At 52.9% G+C, this 19,825-nt stretch overlaps 1 protein-coding gene across 4 annotated transcripts; it reads left to right on the top strand.

The window, feature by feature from the left end:
* The first annotated feature begins 1,435 nt into the window (after window positions 1-1,435).
* Window positions 1,436-12,252, top strand: TMEM270 (transmembrane protein 270). Of its 4 annotated transcripts, XM_054560410.2 has the most exons (4): window positions 7,517-7,584; window positions 10,175-10,288; window positions 11,355-11,783; window positions 11,940-12,252. In XM_054560410.2, exons 2-4 carry the CDS (start codon window positions 10,286-10,288, stop codon window positions 12,234-12,236), a joined length of 729 nt encoding a protein of 242 aa, XP_054416385.1. In that variant the 5' UTR covers window positions 7,517-7,584; window positions 10,175-10,285; the 3' UTR covers window positions 12,237-12,252. The 4 variants fall into 4 exon arrangements, with proteins under 4 accessions (XP_054416384.1, XP_009240984.2, XP_054416385.1 ...); XM_054560409.1 differs by lacking the exons at window positions 7,517-7,584; window positions 10,175-10,288 and adding an exon at window positions 1,436-2,896; XM_009242709.3 differs by lacking the exon at window positions 10,175-10,288 and having other exon boundaries at window positions 6,516-7,584.
* Window positions 12,253-19,825: the final 7,573 nt, after the last annotated feature.

Genomic DNA, 19,825 nt, shown 5'->3' with positions numbered 1-19,825 from the left:
AGACAGGGTTTCGCCATGTTGGCCAGGCTGGTCTCAAACTCCTGACTTCAGGTGATCCACCTGCCTTGGCCTCCCAAAGTGCTGGGATTATAGGTGTGAGCCTCTGCGCCCAACCCGCAGTATGGTTTAAACAGAGAGGTGAGGGGGCTTTGAGGAACATTTTATTTTTTCTTATTTTATTTCTAACTTTGTGAAACCCTAGGAAATATCCTAGAAACATTTGCTTTAGGACATGAGACAAAAGAGCAAGTAGATGCCGGGCGTGGTGGCTCACACCTGTAATCCCAGCACTTTGGGAGGCTGAAGAAGGGGGATTGCTTGAGGCCAGAAGTTGAAGACCAGCCTGGGCAACATAGCAAGATCCTGCCTCTACAAAAAAAAAATTTTTTCTTTTAAATTAGCCAGCCTTGGTGACATGCATCTGTAGTCTACTCAAGAAGCTGAGGCGAGTCTGGGCGGGGTGGCTCATGCCTGTAATCTCAGCACTTTGGGAGGTCAAGGCGGGTGGATCACCTGAGGTCAGGAGTTCAAGACCAGCCTGACCAACATGGTAAAAATCCCATCTCTACTAAAAATACAAAAAGTAGCCGGGAGTGGTGGTGTGCGCCTGTAGTCCCAGCTACTCGGGAGGCTGAGGTGGGAGAATCGCTTGAACCTGGGAGGCGAAGGTTGCAGTGAGACAAGAATGTTCCACTGCACTCCAGCCTGGGTGACAGAGTGAGACTCTGTCTCAAACAAAACAAAACAAAACAAAACGAAAACAAAAACAAAAATAAAAAGAGCAAGTAGAGAAAGAGGGAGTGGATGAGGATGGGGCAGGGGTGTTGGGAGAATGTCCCAGAGAAAGGTCTAGGTGAGCTGGCAGAAAACAAGTGTCTAAAAAGTTTGGTTCTGAACAAATTGATTGATAAATGAATTGGTGAATGTTATGAATAATTTCCATTCCTTTTTTTATATGTTAATTATTTTTAAATTTATTTAGTTGTTTATTTTTGAGACATAGTCTTGCTCTGTCACTCAGATTGGAGTACAGTGTCGCAAACACAGCTCACTGCAGCCTCCACCTCCTGGGCTCACGCGATCCTCCCACCACAGCCTCCTGAGTAGCTGGGACTACAGGTGTTCACTACCACTCCTGCCTAATTTTTGTATTTTTTTTTTTTTTTGTAGAGACAGGGGTCTTGTTATGTTGCTAGGGCTGGCTTTGAACTCCTAGGCTTAAGCGATCCTCCTTCTTCAGCCTTCCAAAATGCTGGGATTACAGGCATGAGCCACTGTGTCCAGCCTGCATTTATGCTTTTTTGTCCATTTCTCGGCACTTTTATTTTGGGATGAATAATGTTTTTGAACCATGGGATGGTTTGACAACATTATATCCCTTTTAAAACATGTTTAAAGTATTTCCATTCATTTTTATTTAAAAATTTTTGAATTAATTTTAAGGAAGCAAAGATTTTTCTTTACATTTGGCAGTGAGCTTTTTAAAATTTAAATTTCGAAATCATGCCGGGGTCCAAGTGAATTGCCTGAAAACTGTTTGGTTGCAGTAATGATTTCCACACATTGGTTTGTGAATTAATAAAATTTTTGCACCCTGAGTGGTTTCTTTTTTACAAATTTGCACTTATTTGAAAGCAATTTTGTCCCATTTGTAGCTTATTTTGTTTTGAAAAATTCTTGAGTTCCTTTTCCTTCACAGATACCAACTTCATTACTCATCAGCTCCCATACGCTGCCAAAGGCCCCTCACAGGCTCTATTTCATTGGTTTCTCCCCACAACATTCCCTGCCCAGTTCTAAGTATTTTCCAGTTTTACAGATAAGGAAATTTGGGGCAGGAGCTCTTGTACCAGCTCATTTCAAACCCAAGTTTGTCATCTCCGAATCTATTTCTTTAACCAGGATCCAGTCCTTCATACTTTCATTGCTTTTTAATCATTATTTTCGCATGTAAGTGGCTTGGGTAAAACCATCTTCAGAAAGAAAAAATGCAGGCCAGGAGTGGTGGCTCACACCTGTAATTCCAGCACTTTGGGAGGCTGAGGTGAGAGGATCCCTTGAGTTCAGGAGTTTGAGATCAGCCTGGGCAACTTAGTGAAACCCCATCTCTACACACACACACACACACACACACACACACACACACAAATAGCTGGGTATGGTGGCGCACGCCTGTAGCTTAGCTACTCAGGAGGCTGAGGCAGGAGGACAATTTGAGGCCAAGAGTTCAAGACAACCTGGGCAACATAGCGAGATCTCCCTCTCTAAAATATTTTAAAACAAAAACAAAAACAAAAAACAGAAAGAAGAAACACCAAGCTCCAATAAGTATACAGACATATTTATCCTTTTTGCGTATTTTTTGGCAAAAAAAAAAAAAAAAAAGTGAAGATTTGAAACGAAATGAAGTTTTAACTTAGGAACATGACATAAAAAAAGATTTTGGTCCTGATCATTTCTCCGTGGTTTTGCCTCCAGCAACCCAGGCATGACGAGACCTGCACAGGGCGAACTCCTGGGGATGACGTGACGTTGCTGTTACCGGGAAACCGGCCTCGCAGGGCTTGGGGACCAAGCGAGTCGTTGGGAACCACCCACCCGCGCGGGGCGCCCAGGCGCGCCCCGGTGTCTGCTGCCCCCGCGCGGCCGCGCTGCAGTCCTGCACCCTCGGGGGCTCACCTGAGAGCCGATGGGTACCCGGGCTGGCAGACCTCAGAGGTGGGCTTCCTGCTTCTCCTTTCACCCTGGGTCCTGGGGCGAAGGAGGGCAGAGGCCGGTGAACGGCGTCTCCACCCCCCGGCGTTGTGCAAGGCAGCGGCTACTGATAACTGGGGTTTCCTGCCTGGTCCTCCCTGCTACCCTGCAAAGTGAAACTCCAAAGCCACACAGAACAATGGTGCGTGGATGGCCTTGAACCTGGTGCTGAGTAAGAAAGAGAAGGGCGCGAGCGGGGGGAAGCTTTGGACTGAGGGTTCAAGGCTCCCAGTTGATTGATCTACATTGGAGGCTCCTCTCACAGCAGGTCCTGCTACCTTCAGGTGCAACCTGGTAGGTAGGGCCGTTATTCATTTCTTTCTTTTTTTGGACAGGATCTTACTTTTTCACCCAGGCTGGAGTGCAGTGGTGCAATCAGGCTTACTGCAGACTCGACCTCATGGGCTCAAGCGATCCTTCTGCCTCAGCCTACTGAGTAGCTGGGACCACAGGCACGTGCCACCATGCCCGGCTAATTTTTGAATTTTTTTGTAGAGATGGGGTCTTGCTATATTGCCCAGGCTGGTCTCAAACTCCTGGGCTCAAGCAGTCCTTCCACGTCTGCCTCCTAAAGTGCTGGGATTGGAGGCCTGAGCCACTGCACCCAGCCGTCATTTTTCTTTTCTTTTCTTTTTTTTTTTGAGACAGAGTCTCGCTCTGTCGCCCAGGCTGGAGTGCAGTGGCATGATCTTGGCTCATTGGTTGCAATCTCTGCCTCCCAGGTTCAAGCAATTCTCCTGTCTCAGCCTCCCGAGTAGCTGGGATTACAGGCACATGCCACCACGCCCGGCTAATTTTTTTGTATTTTTAGTAGAGACGGGGTTTCGCCATGTTGTCCAGGCTGGTCTATAATTCCTGATCTCAGGTGATCCACTGGCCTTGGCCTCCCAAAGTGCTGGGATTACAGGCATGAGCCACCGTGCCCAGCCAGCCTTCATTTCTTAATTCAACAAATTTACGCAGAGCTCCTTCTGTGCCCCTGGCACCGTTCTAGGCATGGGTTGCAGCAGTGAGGGAGGTTCACGGCCCTTGCCTTCAGAAGTGGCTTGGCAGGAACGGGAGAAGGCAGGAAGATGAGAAGGTGATCCCGGGATTTCTGGCTTGTGGACCTGCGTGGTTGGGACTGCTCTCCCTCAGTTAGCTTAGGGGACATCCTGAGTGGGTTTCACACCCCAGTGGAGGCTCCTGACCTCTGACACTAGGTATCCAGGCTTCTGTGGGCACCTGTTCCTGTGGTCTGGGCAGCCACAGAGCCACAAAGAGCCCTGGCTGGAATCTAGCTTGGGGACCAAGACCAGGGCTTTGGTGGGGGCAGGGAAGGGCAGGTGACTAGAGCTGGGACTGAGACATGAGCCTAGCATTCCCATGGGGCTGCCCGTAGGGGCTGTGGGGCAGAGTGAGGTCTCTTCTGCTCTAGCTCTCACCCTGACCATGGGGAGTGTGGTCAGTATGAGGCTGGAGATATTAGCTCAGCCTCCGTGGCAGTGGAGTTCTGGGGACAGGGATGCCAGGTGATGGTGGTGGCAAACCAAAGAGAGGAGGGAAAACAAACTGCAAATCCCAGTCTCAGCCACCTCTCTCTTTTCTTTTCTTTTCTCCTTCCTTCCTTCATTTCTTTTTTTTTTTTTTTGAGATGGAGTCTTGCTCTGTCACCCAGGCTGGAGTACAGTGGCCTGATCTCAGCTCACTGCAACCTCTGCTTCCCGGGTTCAAGTGATTCTCTTGCCTCAGCCTCCTGAGTAGCTGGGATTACAGGCGCGCACCACTACAACCAGCTAACTTTTATATTTTTGGTAGAGACCAGGTTTCTTCATGCTGCCCAAGCTGGTCTTGAACTCCTGGCCTCAAGTGATCCGTCTGCTTCGTCCTCCAAAAGTGCTAGGATTACAGGATTGAGCCATTGCACCCGGTTCAGCCACCACCTTCTGACCCCCAGCAATCCCTTTTCCTCTCTCTCCAAACCTACTCCTTCTCTTCCCTGCCCCCACTTGGTGGGCAGCACTACCTTCTGCCCTTCACTCGAGTCTTCTGGGTTGGGGGTATCCCTGACCCCTGTCTCGCTTTACCTCTTTTCCTGTTCATTCCTCTGTTGGGATGCAACTCTCTATGTGTCTTTCATGTGTCTGTATGTCTTGTGAGTGAGGCACTAATGGATTGCCTTTTGCCCTGGACTTTCTTTTCTAGGATATCTGTATATCAGACAACCTTGGAAGATATAGTGTCTCTTTCTGGGGCAAAAGGCAGCCCTGCTTACTGTGCATTAGAAAAGATTTGGGCTCCCTGGCCAGGTGTAGTGACTCATGCCTGCAATCCCAGCACTTTGGGAGGCGCTGGTAGGCGGATCACCTGAGGTCAGGAGTTCAGGAGCAGCCTGGCCAATATGGTGAAACCCTATCCCTACTAAAAATACAAAAATTAGCTGGGCATGGTGGTGCGTGCCTGTAATCCCAGCTACTCGGGAGGCCGAGGCAGGAGAATTGCTTGAAACTGGGAGGCGGAGGTTGCAGTGAGCGGAGATGGTGCCACTGCACTCCAGCCTGGGTGACACAGCGAGACTCCATCTCAAAAAAAAAAAAAGAAAAAAATAAGGCTGGGTGAGGTGGCTCCCGCCTGTAATCCCAGCACTTTGGGAGGTGCTGGCGGGTGCATCACCTGAGGTCAGGAGTCTGAGACCAGCCTGGCCAACATGGAGAAACTCTGTCTCTACTAAAAATACAAAAAATTAGCCAGGTATGGTGGTAGGTGCCTGTAATCCCAGCTACTTGGTTGGCTGAGGCAGGAGAATCGCTTGAACCCGGGAGGCGGAGGTTGCGGTGAGCCGAGATTGTACCACTGCACTGGGTGACAGAGCAAGACTCCATCTCAGAAAAAGAAAAGAAAAGATTTGGGTTCCCTAAGCTCAAGTCACCTTTCCTGTAACACACCCACCTCAGATACTGCCAGGCATCATCTGGCCCTTGTTACATCACCCTGTGGGATTTGGAGCTCAAGGAATGAATGGAAAATGCTTATAACCTAGTTCACTGCTATTACCATTAGTAGCATCGTCTTTGATCTCTGACCTGGGAGTTTCGTGTCTTCCTGTGGCAGCTGTGGAGCTCTGATTGGCTAACTTGTTAGCATGCAAGTGGGCAACGTCTCAGATCATCATCAGTCTTGACATCCTCCAATTCTATCTGTTGTACCTGCTACAGATTTCTGGCATCTGTTGTCTCCTTTCCCAGGGCCTCAGGACGGGTCAAGGCTCCCATCATCACATGTCTAGGGGTTCATTTGTTCTGGATTCCTTTTTGCTCTCCCTACCCCAGAGTCCTCTGCCTCAGTTTCCATGCACACTGCTTGAGCTGCCTGCTGCAAGACCCCCACCCGACCATCTGCTAGAGGGCTTTCTTTGGTGTTTGTGCTGGTGAGGTCGGAGGTTCAGGGGGAGTTAATGTCCAACAGGAAGTAGACAGGTCATGGAAGACAAATACCCCGGTATTCATGCTCCTTGGGTGGGGTGACTCTGAGGTGTGTTCTGCACCATTTTCCAGGGGATTTTGAGGATCAGCCCCAGTCGTCTGAACTCAAACCCTGCTCATGAACTCATCTGTCTTTGCCTCTCTTTTCTTTCTTTCCCTTCCTTCCTTTTCTCTTCCCTCCCCTCTTCTTTCTTTCTCTTTCTTTCTTTCTTTTTCTTTCTTTCTTTCTTTCTTTCTTTCTTTCTTTCTTTCTTTCTTTCTTTCTTTCTTTCTTTCTTTCTTTCTTTCTTCTTTCTCTCTCTCTCGCTCCCCCTTCCCTCCCCTCCCCTCCCTTCCCCTCCCTTCCCCTCCCCTTCCCTTCCCTTCCCTTCCTTCTTTTTTTTGACAGAGTCTCGCTCTCTTGCCCAGGCTGGAGTGCAGTGGCATGATCTCAGCCCGCTGCAACCTCCGCCTTCCGGGTTCAAGTGATTCTCCTGCCTCAGCCTCCTGAGCAGCTGAGATTATAGGCGTGCACCACCATGCCAGGCTATTTTTTTTTATTTTTTATTTTTGTATTTTTAGCAGAGATGGGGTTTCACCATGTTGGTCACGCTAGTCTCAAACTCCTGACCTCGTGATCTGCCTGCCTTGGTCTCCCAAAGTGCTGGGATTACAGGCGTGAGCCACCGCACCTGGCCCCTTGCCTCACTTTCTGACTTCCTACGGATGCTTGCAGGGCCCACTCCCCAAATAAACTCCTCGAACTTCAATTTTTTTTTCTTTGTTTAGAGATAGGGTCTTGCCCTGTCACCCAGGCTGGAGTGATCCTGGCTCACTGCAACCTCTATCTACTGGGCTCAAGCAATTCTCCCACTTTAGCCTCCTGAGTAGTTGGGACTACAGGTGTGCACGACCAAGGCTGGCTAATTTTTTTCTTTTTTTGTTTTTTTGTAGAGACACGGTCTTGCTATGTTGCCCATGCTGGTCTCAAACTCCTGGCCTCAAGAGATCCTCCTACCTTGGCCTCCCAAAGCATTGGGAATCCAGGCATGAACTCCCGTTCCTAGGCGGCACTTGATTCCTGTTCCAAGATCTGGGGAAATCTGACCTGAAAGAAGATTTGCTCTAAGACCTCCTTGGCCACATTGGGGTCAGACGTGGACTGGAGGTTTCAGAGGAAGCAGTGGAGTGGCAGGAGCCAGGTAAAGGTGGCGGGTCTCTTGGGGCAACCGGGTCCCCATGGTAACTTGGCCCCCACCTTGTGGCATTTGTGAGGTCACCTGCTTCTCCCAGCTGGAGGAGGAGAGGGAGGCCAGACATGGAGGCCCTTCCTCCAGTCAGATCCAGCCTTTTGGGGATTCTGTTGCAGGTTATGAGGCTCTCAGTGCTGGTGAGTGGGGGCTGGGGGTAAGTGGGGCAGGGACCACACACTAGGCCCTTTACAAAGCCACCTCAGAGCTGCCGGACCCAAGCCCTGCCTGTCCCATCCAGTGGAACTAGGTGGCTGCCTGCCTTCCAGAATAATCTGACAGCTCCCAGAAGCCCCACTCCAAACTACAGTGCTGACATTTTCTTTTCTTTTCTTTATTTAGAGACAGGGTCTCGCTCAGTTGCCCAGCCTGGAGCGCAGTGGTGCCGGCTCAGCTCATTGCAGCCTCCAACTCCCGGTCTCAAGCAATCCTCCCCGCTCAGCCTCCAAGTAGCTGGGACTATAGGTGTGCACCACCACGCCTGACTAATTTTTGTAATTTGTAGAGATCGTGTCTCACTACATTGCCCAGGCTGGTCTCCAACTCTTGGCCTCACATGATCCTTCTACCTCAGCTTCCCGAGGTGCTGGGATTAAAGGCGTGAGCCACCGCACCTGGCAGAATTTTCTCTATTGAGGGTCACTCCTATGGGTGAATCATTGTTTTTCCCATTCTTTTTTTTTTTTTTTTTTTGAGACAGAGTCTCGCTCTGTTGCCCAGGCTGGAGTGCAGTGGTGCGATCTCAGCTCACTGCAACCTCTACCTCCTGGGTTCAAGCAGTTCTTTTGCCTCAGCCTCCTGAGCAGCTGGAACTACAGGCACGTGCCATCATGCCTGGCTAATTTTTTTGTATTTTTTGTATTTTTAATAGAGATCCTGTTAGCCAGGATGGTCTCGATCTCCTGACCTTGTGATCTGTCTGCCTCGGCTTCCCAAAGTGCTGGGATTACAGACATGAGCCACTGCGCCTGGCCCATTCATCTTTTTTTTTTTTTTAGATGGAGTCTTGCGCTGTTGCCCAGGCTGCAGTGTAATGGTGCGATCTCGGCTCACTGCAACCTCCACCTCCAGGTTCAAGCGATTCTCCTGCCTCAGCCTCCCAAGTAGCTGGGATTACAGGTGCGCGCCACCACGCCCAGCTAATTTTTTGTTATCTTTAGTAGAGACGGGGTTTCACCACATTGGCCAGGCTGGTCTCAAACTCCTGACCTCATAATCTACCCACCTTGGCCTCCCAGAGTGCTGGGATTACAGACGTGAGCCACCGCGCCTGGCCCATTCATCATTTTTAAACATACAAATGCTTGCGGTCGGGGTCACAACTCAGTCACACTTAGGAGGCCGAGGTGGGAGGATAGATTGAGCCTGGGAGGCCAAGGCTGCAGTGAGTCACAACCGTATAACAGCGGGCAGTTGAGAAAGACAGACACCATTAGATTTGCATCTTGGGACCGGGAGCTGTGGCTCACGCCTGTAATCCCCAGCACTTTGGGAGGCTGAGGTGGGCAGATCACCTGAGGTCGGGAGTTCCACACCAGCCTGACTCACATGAAAAAACCTTGTCTCTACTAAAAATACAAAATTAGCCGGGCTTGGTGGTGCATGCCTGTAGTCCCAGCTACTCAAGAGGCTGAGGCAGGACAATCGCTTGAACCTGGGAGGCGGAGGTTGCGGTGAGCCGAGATCGCACCATTGCACTCCAGCCTGGACAACTCTGGGCAACAAGAGCGAAACTCTGTCTCAGCAAAAAAAAAAAAAAAAAAAAGAAAAGAAAAAAAAAAAAGAAAAAAAAAAAGAAAAAAAAAAAAAGATTTGCATCTTGGCTGTTTTACCCTCTAGCTGTGTGACTTTGGGCAAATCACTTCACCACTCTGAGCCCGTTTCCTCTCCTATAGAAATGATCTTGTGGGATCATGTGGGATATCATAGGTTTCCCTCCTCCCTGGTCTCAGCACCATAACCTGGGAGGTCCTATTTCCTACTTCTATCCTAACTCTTCTCCCTGCTGGACGCTTTTGTCTCAGCATAGCTCCACCCTCCACACCCCAAGCTCTGCAAATCCAGCCCACGAGTGGGGTCTTGCAGCCAATCTCAGATGGTGGGCCTGTGGACCCGGGGATGGGGGCTCCAGGTGGGTGGATTGGTGTCACTCAAGGGCTGGGGGCTTTCCAGCTCTGATGAAGGATCTTTCAACTCCAGGACTCAAGAACAGCTATCGCCCACCTCACCCTAGTCCTGCAGCTTCATCTCAGTGAATGGGAGACACTGTTGTCCAACTCGCCACCCAGATCAGAAATCTGGAAATCTTTTTTTTTTTCTTGAGATGGAGTCTCACTCTGTTACCCAGGCTGGAGTGCAGTGGCGTGATCTTGGCAAACTGCAACCTCCGCCTCCTGGGTTCAAGCAATTCTCCTGCCTCAGCCTCCCGAGTAGCTGGGATTACAGGCATGCACCATTATGCCCAGCTAATTTTTGTATTTTTAGGAGAGATGGGGTTTCACCAGGTTGACCAGGCTGGTCTCGAACTCTTGACCTCAGGTGATCCGTCTGCCTCGGCCTCCCAGAGTGCTGGGATTACAGGTGTGAGCCACCGTGTCCAGCTGGAAATCTGGAAGTCTTTCTGGATCTCTCTCTTTCACCCTTCTCATCAGGTCTGTCGTGAATTATGTGACCCCTGCCCCATGTCTCTCACACCTCCCTGCCGCTAATGGCATTGTCCTTTGCACCCAGCAACCCTCCTGATGCCAGGGGACAACTGGTGCAGAGGCAAAGCCCAGCTACTTGGAAGAAGACAAGTGACCTGGGTTCAAAGCCCACAGGATTGGGGCGGAGGATCCTCACATGGTAATAATAGCCGTGCAACCTCCTTCAGTCTGGAGTATTGTAAATAATCATTTAAATCCAATGGAGGCCAGGTATAGTGGCTCACGCCTGCAATCCCGGCACTTTGGGAGGCTGAGGCAGGAGGATTGCTTGAGGCCAGGAGTTCGAAACCAGCCTGGATAACATAGTAAGACCCTGCCTCTACCAAAAAAAAAAAAAAAAAAAAAAATTAGCTGGACGTAGTGACATGCACCTATAGCTCCAGCTACTTGGGAGGCTAATCGGGGGAGGATTGCTTGAGCCTAGGAGTTCAAGACCAGCCCAGGCATAATAGGAAGATGCCATTTCTAAAAAAAAAAAAAAAAAAAAAAAATAGCCAGGCACGATGGAATGCACCTGTGGTCTCAGCTTTTTGGGAGGCTGAGATGGGAGGATTGCTTAAGTGTGGGAGATCAAGGCTGCAGTGAGCTATGATGATGCCATTGCACTCCAGCCTGGACAACAGAGTGAGATCCTGTTTCTTAAAAAAGAAAAATCCAATGGCAAGGAACCCAAATATAATATGAAACACCTTCTAGTGTTCCCTTCTCAGAAGGGAGTCTTTCAAAGTGGACAGAGTTCATCCTTGCACATGTGGGGAGCTGAGGCCTTGAGGTGGGGATCTGACTCAAGGTGGTCCAGCAGCTTCACCTCTACAGTAAAAGTGGGGTTCCTGGCCAGGCACGGTGGCTCACGCCTGTAATCCCAGCACTTTGGGAGACTGAGGTGGGTGGATCACCTAAGGTCAGGAGTTTGAGACCAGCCTGACCAACATGGTGAAACTCCATCTCTACTGAAAATACAAAAACTAGCCAGGCGTGGTGGCAGGCGCCTGTAATCCCAGCTACTCAGGAGGCTGAAGCAGGAGAATCGCCCAAACCCGGGAAGTGAAGGTTTCAGTGAGCCGAGATAGCGCCATTGCACTCCAGCCTGGGCAACAAGAGTGAAACTCTGTCTCAAAAAAAAAAAAAAAGAAAAAGAAAAAGTGGGGTTCCTGTTCCAGGAGGGTGACGATGGGTGACGGTTGTCTCTCTCTTTTCTCCTGCAGTTGATTCAGAACCGAGATCACCTCTATAATTTCCTGCTCCTCAAGATCAACCTCTTCAACCACTGGGTGTCAGGGCTGGCCCAGGAGGCCCGGGGGTCCTGTAACTGGCAGGCCCGCCTACCCCTGGGAGCTGCAGCCTGCCCCCTGGGCCAGGCTCTCCGGGCTGGGCTGGCTCTGATACAGGTCCCCGTGTGGCTGGTGCTGCAGGGACCCAGGCTGATGTGGGCTGGCATGTGGGGCGGCACCAGGACCCTGGGCCTGGCCATGCTCAGTGCCTGGGAGCAGCTGGGCCTGTCTGTGGCCATCTGGACAGACCTGTTTTTGTCATGTCTGCACGGCCTGATGTTGGTGGCCTTGCTCCTGGTGGTAGTGACCTGGAGGATGTGTCAGAAGTCCCACTGCTTCCGACCCGGCAGGCAGCTCAGTAAGGTGAGTGGTCTCGGGATGAGGCTGGGGTGTGGAGGGCAAACCTGGGGTATTGGGTGTGGCCAGGGCTAGCTGGGCTTGCGAGGGGGGAGCCACAGCCAAGCAGTGTAACCCTATGAGCTCCTAAGGACCACCTGCCCATCTGTCTCCCTGTTCCAGGCCTTGCAAGTGAACTGCGTGGTGAGGAAGCTCCTGGCACAGCTGAGACGTCTGTATTGGTGGGTGGAGACTATGACTGCCCTCACCTCCTGGCACCTGGCTTATCTCATCACCTGGACCACCTGCCTGGCCTCCCACCTGCTGCAGGCTGCCTTTGAGCACACGACCCAGCTGGCCCAGGCCCAGGAGGTTGAACCCCAGGAGGTCTCAGGGTCTTCCTTGCTGCCCTCACTGTCTGTGTCCTCGGACTCGGAGTCTGGACTAGTTTTGCCAGAGCAAGAAACTCCCAGAGAATAAATGTATCCCCATCTGCCTCTCCTGGTCTGGCCTGGCCTACGGTCTCACTCCCTCTTCCCTAATGGGCTGGAGAGATGTTGTGTGAGTGATGTGCACGTGTGTGCCTGCATGTGAGCCCAGGACTGCCTCTGGGAAGGAAATCACTTTCCGTCAGCGTCTTCTATGGGCCAGATATCAACCATCTCAGACAATTTACTCATAATTTGGTTTAAATCTCCTAGCAACACAGGCATCAGGTTTGATTAACACCATTTACAGCTGAGAAAATTGAGCCTCAGAAGGCTGAACTTTCCCAAGGTCACAGTCTGTCAAGGGCAGAACCAGCACTGGGTCTCTAGATGTTTTGTTTCCCAGAATCCTTAACTTCTCTAGGTGCGTGCCCCGGTTCTCAGAAGTATTGGTTCCCAGAGCTTTAGGGGAGATGGGCAGTTAGAGACTTTGGCCTCTGGGGGGTGCCAGGACCTCACATTTCAGAGATTTAGAAACTTCCTTTGAGAAACAGTTGTGAGCCAGGCTTCAAGGAGCCCATTCATTCATGCACTTGGCCACACATCCATCCACCTATCCACCCACTCACAAAGCCATCCACAGAACCATCCATCCACCCACCCGCCAATCCATTCACCCACTCACCCATTCACCTGCCCGTCTACTCACACATCCACCCATCCATCCCTCCACCCATCCATCCATCCACTCATCCATCCATCCATCCATTCACCAACCCATCTATCCATCCATCCATCCCTCCACCTACACACCAACCCATGCATTCATCCACCCACCATCCATCTATCCACCCACCATCCATCCATCCACCATCCATCCATTCATCCATCATCCACCCACCAACCTACACATCCATCCATCCATCCATCCATCCATCCATCCATCCACACACCTACCTATCCATCCATCTACCCACCCACTGATCCTTTTACCCATCCATTTATCCACCCATCCACGCATCCATTCACCCACCCATCTGCCTACTCATCCACTCACCCATTAATCTACCCATTCGTCAACCCATTAATGCACCCATCCATCCATCCACCCACCTATCCACCCATCCACCCACTCATCTATCCATCCACTGATCCATTTACCTATCCATCCATCCACCCACCCACCCATCCATTCACCCACCCTTCTGCCTACCCATCCACTTACCCATTCATCTCCCCATTCATCAACCCATTCATGCATCCATCCATCTACTCACCCACCCATCCACCCACCCACCCATCCACACATCCACCCATCCATCCATCCATCCATCCATCCATCCATCCATCCATCCATCCATCATCACCCACCAACCTATGCATTCATCCATCCATCCATCCATCCACTGATCCATTTATCCATCCATCCATCCACCCAACCACCCATCCATTGACCCACCCATCTACCTACCCATTTAATCACCCATTCATCTATGCATTCATCCACCCATTCGTGCATCCATCCATCCATCCACACACCCACCTATCCATCCATCTACCCACCCACTGATCAATTTACCTATCCATCCATCCTCCCAACCACCCATCCATTCACCCACCCATCTACCTACCCATCCACTCACCCATTCATCTACCCATTCATCCACCCATTCATGCATCCATCCATCCATCCATCTATTCATCCACCCATTCATCTATCCATCCACTGATCCATTTGCCTATACATCCATCCACCCACCCACCCACCCATCCATTCACCCGCCCATCTGCCTACCCATCCACTTACCCATTAATCTCCCCGTTCATCAACCCATTCATGCATCCATCCATCTACCCACCCACCCATCCACCCATCCATCCACCCATCCATCCACCCATCTATCCATCCATTCATCCATTCATCCATCCATCCATCTATCCATCCACTGATCCATTTACCCATCCATCCATCCTCCCAACCACCCATCCATTCACCCACCCATCTGCCTACCCATCCACTCACCCATTCATCTACCCATTCATCCACCCATTCATGCATCCATCCACCCATCCATCTACCCATCCACCCACTCATCCATTCATCCACAGAACCAACCATACCCACCCACCCGCTATCTGTTGAAGAGCCGTCTGTGTCCCTGGGGAAAGGGGAAACCTATCCAGTATCTCAGAGCTCCCCTAACCTGTGAGTAAGGACACAGGGTCCTGCTGCAGGGGTGGCTGATGCTGCTGTGCCAGCTCAGGCTGTGGTGCTTCCAATCCCCAAGACTCAGCCTTCAGGTGAGTGATTCTGCTGAGAGGCAAAGGGATGGTTTCTTGAGTGTTTGCAGTTACCTCTCACCCACTCCCAAGCCAGAGGGTGGTGGGGTGAGCATGGCTCTTCTCCACTCGGGTTCCCAGCTCAGTGAGGGCCTCCCTTACAGCCCAGGGTGGATGTGGGGTGAACTTCCAGACCCTTCCTCCAAGTCTGAGCAGCAAGTCTGTCCTGCTCTAGGAGGGACATCTGAGGGGTCCCATCTGGCCAACGAGGCAGAACATGTACTGGGAAGGGCCTATAAGCACCTGGTCAGAGGCGTAACACGACTGGGATTCTAGAACATACAGCTTTCAGGGAAGCATGAGTGCAGGAGTAGGTGATGTCAGCTCATTGTTGAGGCAGGGACTGGAAGAAAGGAGGAGGCCCCAGAGCAGTTTGGGGCCAAGGTGGGGATGGACAGGGATGTGGCCCAAGCCCCGTGGAGAAGATCCGGGCTTGGGGACAGAAGATTGGATTCTGTGCCTCTGTCTCTGCCCTGCCTAGGTCACTGGGTGTGACCTTGGATGAGGCTGTCTTTGCCCACCCTGGGCTTCGGTTCCCATGTCTGTGCAATGCGGGATGGGTGGGGTGATCCCAGATAAGGGAGTCAGCATTTGGTTTGGTTTTTTGTATTTTTGAGACAGGGTCTCACTGTCACTCAGGCTGGAGTGCGGTGGCGTGATCTCCGCTCACTGCAGCCTCCGCCTCCTGGGTTCAAACAATTCTTTTGCCTCAGTCTCTCGAGTAGCTGGGACTACAGGCGTGCGCCACCATGCCTGGCTAATTTTTATATTTTTAGTAGAGACGAGGTTTCACCATATTGGCCAGGCTGGTCTCAAACTCCTGACCTCAGGCGAACTGCCCACCTTGGCCTCCCAAAGTGCTGGGATTACAGGTGTGAGCCGCTGCGCCTGGCCGAGAGTCAGCATTTGGGGTTCCTTGATGCCAGGCCTTGTTCCTCAATGCCCAGGTAAGAGGTGGGGTGGGGCAGGAGAGGAGCAGGCCCCCTGTCTATGCAGCCTGCCGATAAGGCCCTACACTGGCTGACTTCTGGCTCCCCGAATCCCCTGTCCTGGAGTTATTGCTGCTTTTGCAGGATCTCTTCTAGGACTTGAATTCTTCCGGCCTTCCAAAGTCCCTGGCATCCTGGGGGAAAGGGAGAAGGCCAGAATCTCCCCTCGGATGCCACTCACAACGGTGCGCACAGCAGAGGCTTCGGGGTCAGAGAGCCTTGGGTTTGGATGCTGGATCCACAACCTCTCCGTTGTGTAACCTTTGGCAACTTACTGAACCCTGAGAGCCTCAGTTTCCCCTCCTGTGATCAGGGTATAATCACAGCACCCCAGATGTCACAGGGCTGTTGCCTGGTCTGTGCACGTGCGGTCCCCGCTCAGGGCAGGCATGGGAGGCTCTTGGGACCCCACTCCCTGGCTCCCCATCTCCCAGGCCCGCTGCCTTCCCCGGGGGCTGCAGCTTCTGAGGCCTGGGGTGGGAGCAGTCAGTCCATCTGTCTCAGGCCTGTGAGCATGGAGGGGCCCTGGCCTGCTGGAAGAAAACAAGTGGTGGCCGGTGTCAGGGGGTGGACGGGGCACGGGCAGGGTGGGGGAAGCTGGCTGCAAGGCCGGCCAGCAGCTTCACGCAATCTGTCTGCTATGCAGTCCTGGGCCTGGCCTGTATTTATTTATGCTCAGCGTGTATTTATATCAGTCCCTTTTTCATTAATAGGGCAGGAAATGGCTGGAATTGTTACATACCTGGCGGGCCAGGGGTCCCACTTCGCCAAGACACACAGGGCCCTGGCTGCCCTGTTGTGATTGTAAGGGCCCCCCTCCTCAGTCTGCCCGCAGGCCCCGGCCCGAGTTCCTGGCCCTTCCCTGACACCCCCGCCTTGTTCTGAGACCCTCTCCACCTCCTGGAGCTCCTGGAACCCACATTCCCTGGAGAGGGGTTCATTTGCAGGCCTCTCCCTGTCCCCCGGTTCATCCTGACCTCATCCCAACCCCAGGAAAGGCTGCAGTGTTAGGGGCTGTCGAAGTGCGCACTGGAGGATGGGGGAGGGGCTGGTGAAGTCCACGCAGAGCAGCAGGAGTTTGAGGGAGAAATCAGGGTCGGGAGGGTTTGGGGATGGGATCCTGGCATTCAGGACGGGGAGACTGAACAGAAGAGAAAATGAGGGGATACATAATAAGAGGGGTTCCCCTGAGCACAGGGGTGGTCCCACCCCTGGGGCTTCGCTCTCCACCAAGCCCAGTCGCATCATATAAGCATGGGCGGCCTCTGTCACTTGGGACCTGCCTAGCCCACCAGAGGGGTCTCTGTGTCTATCACCAGCCCCCCTGCTGCCCCAGGCCCGGTGGGGGATGGGGGTTCGCTCCTGTCCTGCCTCCCCGCTCCCCAGTCTGCACACTGGGTTCAGCACCAAGCCAGCGTCTCTCTCCAGGCCCCAGCTCTTGGGCTCAGGCCCCATGTGGGGCTGCCAGAGCTGAGAGGCGCGGCCCCTTCCCCAGAGCGCTCGCCTGACATAACCTATTAGTGCTTCTCGCTTCAATCCAGCTCCCCCAGCCAGCCTCCCCACCCAGGCCAGACTGTGCCGGTCCTGTTGTCTCTCTCCTGAGCTGCTTTGCCCCGACAGGGTGAGAAGGAGCCGGCAAGATGCCCGATGGCCCCAAGAGTAGCTGTGCCTGTTCGCCCCTCCCCTCCTAGGCTGCCCTATGGTCAGGTGGACTTTATTATTGACCTTGACCAGTGACCGCTGTGGCCATGATGACTTCCTGTCTCAGAGTCCGGAGCTGGGGCTGCTGGACAGTTGTGGGACTGAAACTTAGAGGACAAGGGGCTTTCTGCAGTCCTGCCCTGTGCCTTGGTCCTTGCCTTCTCAGCTGCACTTCTTTTTTGTTTTGTTTTGGAGACAGAGTCTTGTTCTGTCCCCCAGGCTGGAGTGCAGGGGCACGATCTCAGCTCACTGCAACCTCAGCCTCCTGAGTCCAAGCAATTCTCCCGCCTCAGCCTCTCGAGTAGCTGGGATTACAGGCACCCTGCCACTATGCCCGGCTAATTGTTGTATTTTTAGTAGAGACAGGGTTTCACCATATTGGCCAGACTGGTCTTGGACTCCTGACCTCAGGTGATCTGCCCACCTCGGCCTCCCAAAGTGCTGGGATTACAGGCGTGAGCCACCGCGCCCGGACTCTCGGCTGCATTTCTAGGGGCCGATGGAGGGTGCTGGGGAGAGGCAGCTGACCTTGGGCAGCTGTTAGTATTGAGAAGGGGGCTGCTGGGAGACTTGGGGTTATCTAGGATGGAGGCCCTCTGGGTGGCAGGAAGGGGAGGCTGCAGGGTCTCAGGACAATGCTGGGGGCTAATGAAGGGGTATCTGGGCTTCCCCAGCTGCCCCCCATATCTGTGCTAGATGGGTGAGGATGGCCGGGCACCTGGGAAGCCGTCGTGTCTGGGATCCCTCTGGAGGCTTTCTCCAGCCCCCTTCGTCCAGCGCTTGCTTAGCAGTGGTAGTGCCTTCTCTTCTTTCATCCCTCTTCGCCTTTGACCACCTTGGCTTGGGGTTGGGGGCTTGAGATCCCAAAGGTGCCTGGGACTGGGGGGTCAGCGGTCAGCCCCAAGTCCTCCACCTAGCGGGGCTCTTGCACTTCCTGGGTGGAGCAGGAGGAGGCTGAGGGGTGGGGCTCCAGGGCAAGGCTGGATTCTTTGAGATCCCCCTGGGGCAGGACTGTGTCCCCTAATAATTCTCCTCCATGGTGAATGCAGCACCTCCTCCCACTGGTTGGCCAGGGCTGTCCAGATTACTTAATTGCGTGTGTCTGAGAGTGTCTGTGTGGGTTAGGGAGAGGAAGGCATTTCCCCAAGCCCCTCACCTGCAGCTGCCTGTGGCTGGAGGGACCCCAGACTCTCTACTCCTGTTGGGGGTCCTGCCTGTCCCTGGCTTGTGTGGCACTGGGCAGGTCCCTGGGCTCTGTCCCTGTTCCTGCCATGAGCGTGCCTGTGGGCTCTGCCAGCTTCTGAGCCTGAGTGAACCTTGACCTCCTCTTGGCCCAGGGGCCAGTAGGCGTGGATTGGGGTGCTGGAGAAAGCCATGATCAGGAGCCCCTGGGCCTGGGTGCTGCAGCTGGGGCCCTGCAGCTTCGCCTGCATATAGTGCACGCATCTGGATCTGTGTCCCGCCCCTCACCCCAGGCTCACATCTGGAGACCAAAACCAGCTAGCCGGCTAAACACAGAGCATCTGGGTCCCGAAAAGCCTGTTCCCAGGTTAACGCGGCCCATCTGGGCCCCTCGAGGCAGCTCCGCCCCGTCTCCACAGCAGAATGCTGGCCGCACATCTGGACAGTTGGAGCCCTGTGGTCACCCCACCTCTCCCCGTACCTAGCTGGGTCTGGAGTCGGTGCTGCCTGGGTTCCCCCTCCTGAGGCAGGGTCCTGTGTGCAGAGAGCTTATGGGGCTTCTCCTGGGTGCTGCCTGGGGAATAGGTTAGTTTAGACATAATCTGGAAACGAGTCCCTTGCCGGGGTGGTGACAGCAGCCACTCTGCACCAACACACCCGGCAGCCCCTTGGCAGCGCTTGAAAAAGCCTCTGAGGCCCCCTGGATTGCCTGGCTGTCCACGTCCTCTTGGGATGCCTCGGGCACGGCAGGGGGTGCCACCAACTGTTGGGGGGCGGGGCGCCGCACTGGGGTCCCCATCACGAAACTTACTTCACACAACCAGCTCTGCTGTCCCTTCCCAGGAATCCTCTCTTCTCCTCCCTCCTTCCCTGCCAACACCCGTGCTTGGCACAGTAGAAGCTTGATGTCTCCCCAGGGGCCCCAGACTCAGAGAAGAAAGCCTGAGGATGAGGTCACCCAAGGGCATCTGGAAGAAATGACCATCTCAGGCACAAAAGGCTGCCTGGGCAAAGACACTCCATGGGAACTGCCTGGTGGTGGCCTGGACAGGTTCCTTTTCAGTGGGGTTGTAGGCAACTCTGACCTCACTAGGGACATGTGATCCTAATGAGCTAAAAGCACGTGGGAGTCTTAAGTCACAAGTGTGGTAGTGAGCTCCCTGTCATGGAGGGATCCAAGCTGGTGGGACTGCTCTCTGTCAGGAACATGGCAATGGTAGAGGTTATTCTTTCCTTCCTTCCTTCCTTTCTTTCCTGCTTTCCTTTCCTTCCTTCCTCCCTCCCTCCCTTTCTCTCTTTCTTTTTTATCTTTCTTTCTTTCTTTTTCTTTCTTTCTTTCTTTTTCTTTCTTTCTTTCTTTCTCTCTCTCTTTCTTTCTCTCTCTCTCTCTTTCTTCTTCTTTCTTTCGATGGAGTCTCTCTCTTGTCGC

Source organism: Pongo abelii, chromosome 6 (assembly GCF_028885655.2).
Source record: "Pongo abelii isolate AG06213 chromosome 6, NHGRI_mPonAbe1-v2.0_pri, whole genome shotgun sequence".
NCBI lineage: Eukaryota > Metazoa > Chordata > Mammalia > Primates > Hominidae > Pongo > Pongo abelii.
Note: the sequence above shows the minus strand (reverse complement) of the source record. Positions and strands in the feature narration are given on the sequence as shown.

Excerpts from the sequence above, each read along its gene's own strand:
- TMEM270 (XM_054560409.1), top strand. The coding sequence starts at position 2,690 with ATGGGTACCCGGGCTGGCAGACCTCAGAGGTGGGCTTCCTGCTTCTCC. Across the intron at positions 2,897-11,354 it reads CAAAGCCACACAGAACAATG|TTGATTCAGAACCGAGATCA; the intron begins GTGCGTGGATGG and ends TTTCTCCTGCAG. Across the intron at positions 11,784-11,939 it reads CCGGCAGGCAGCTCAGTAAG|GCCTTGCAAGTGAACTGCGT; the intron begins GTGAGTGGTCTC and ends TCCCTGTTCCAG.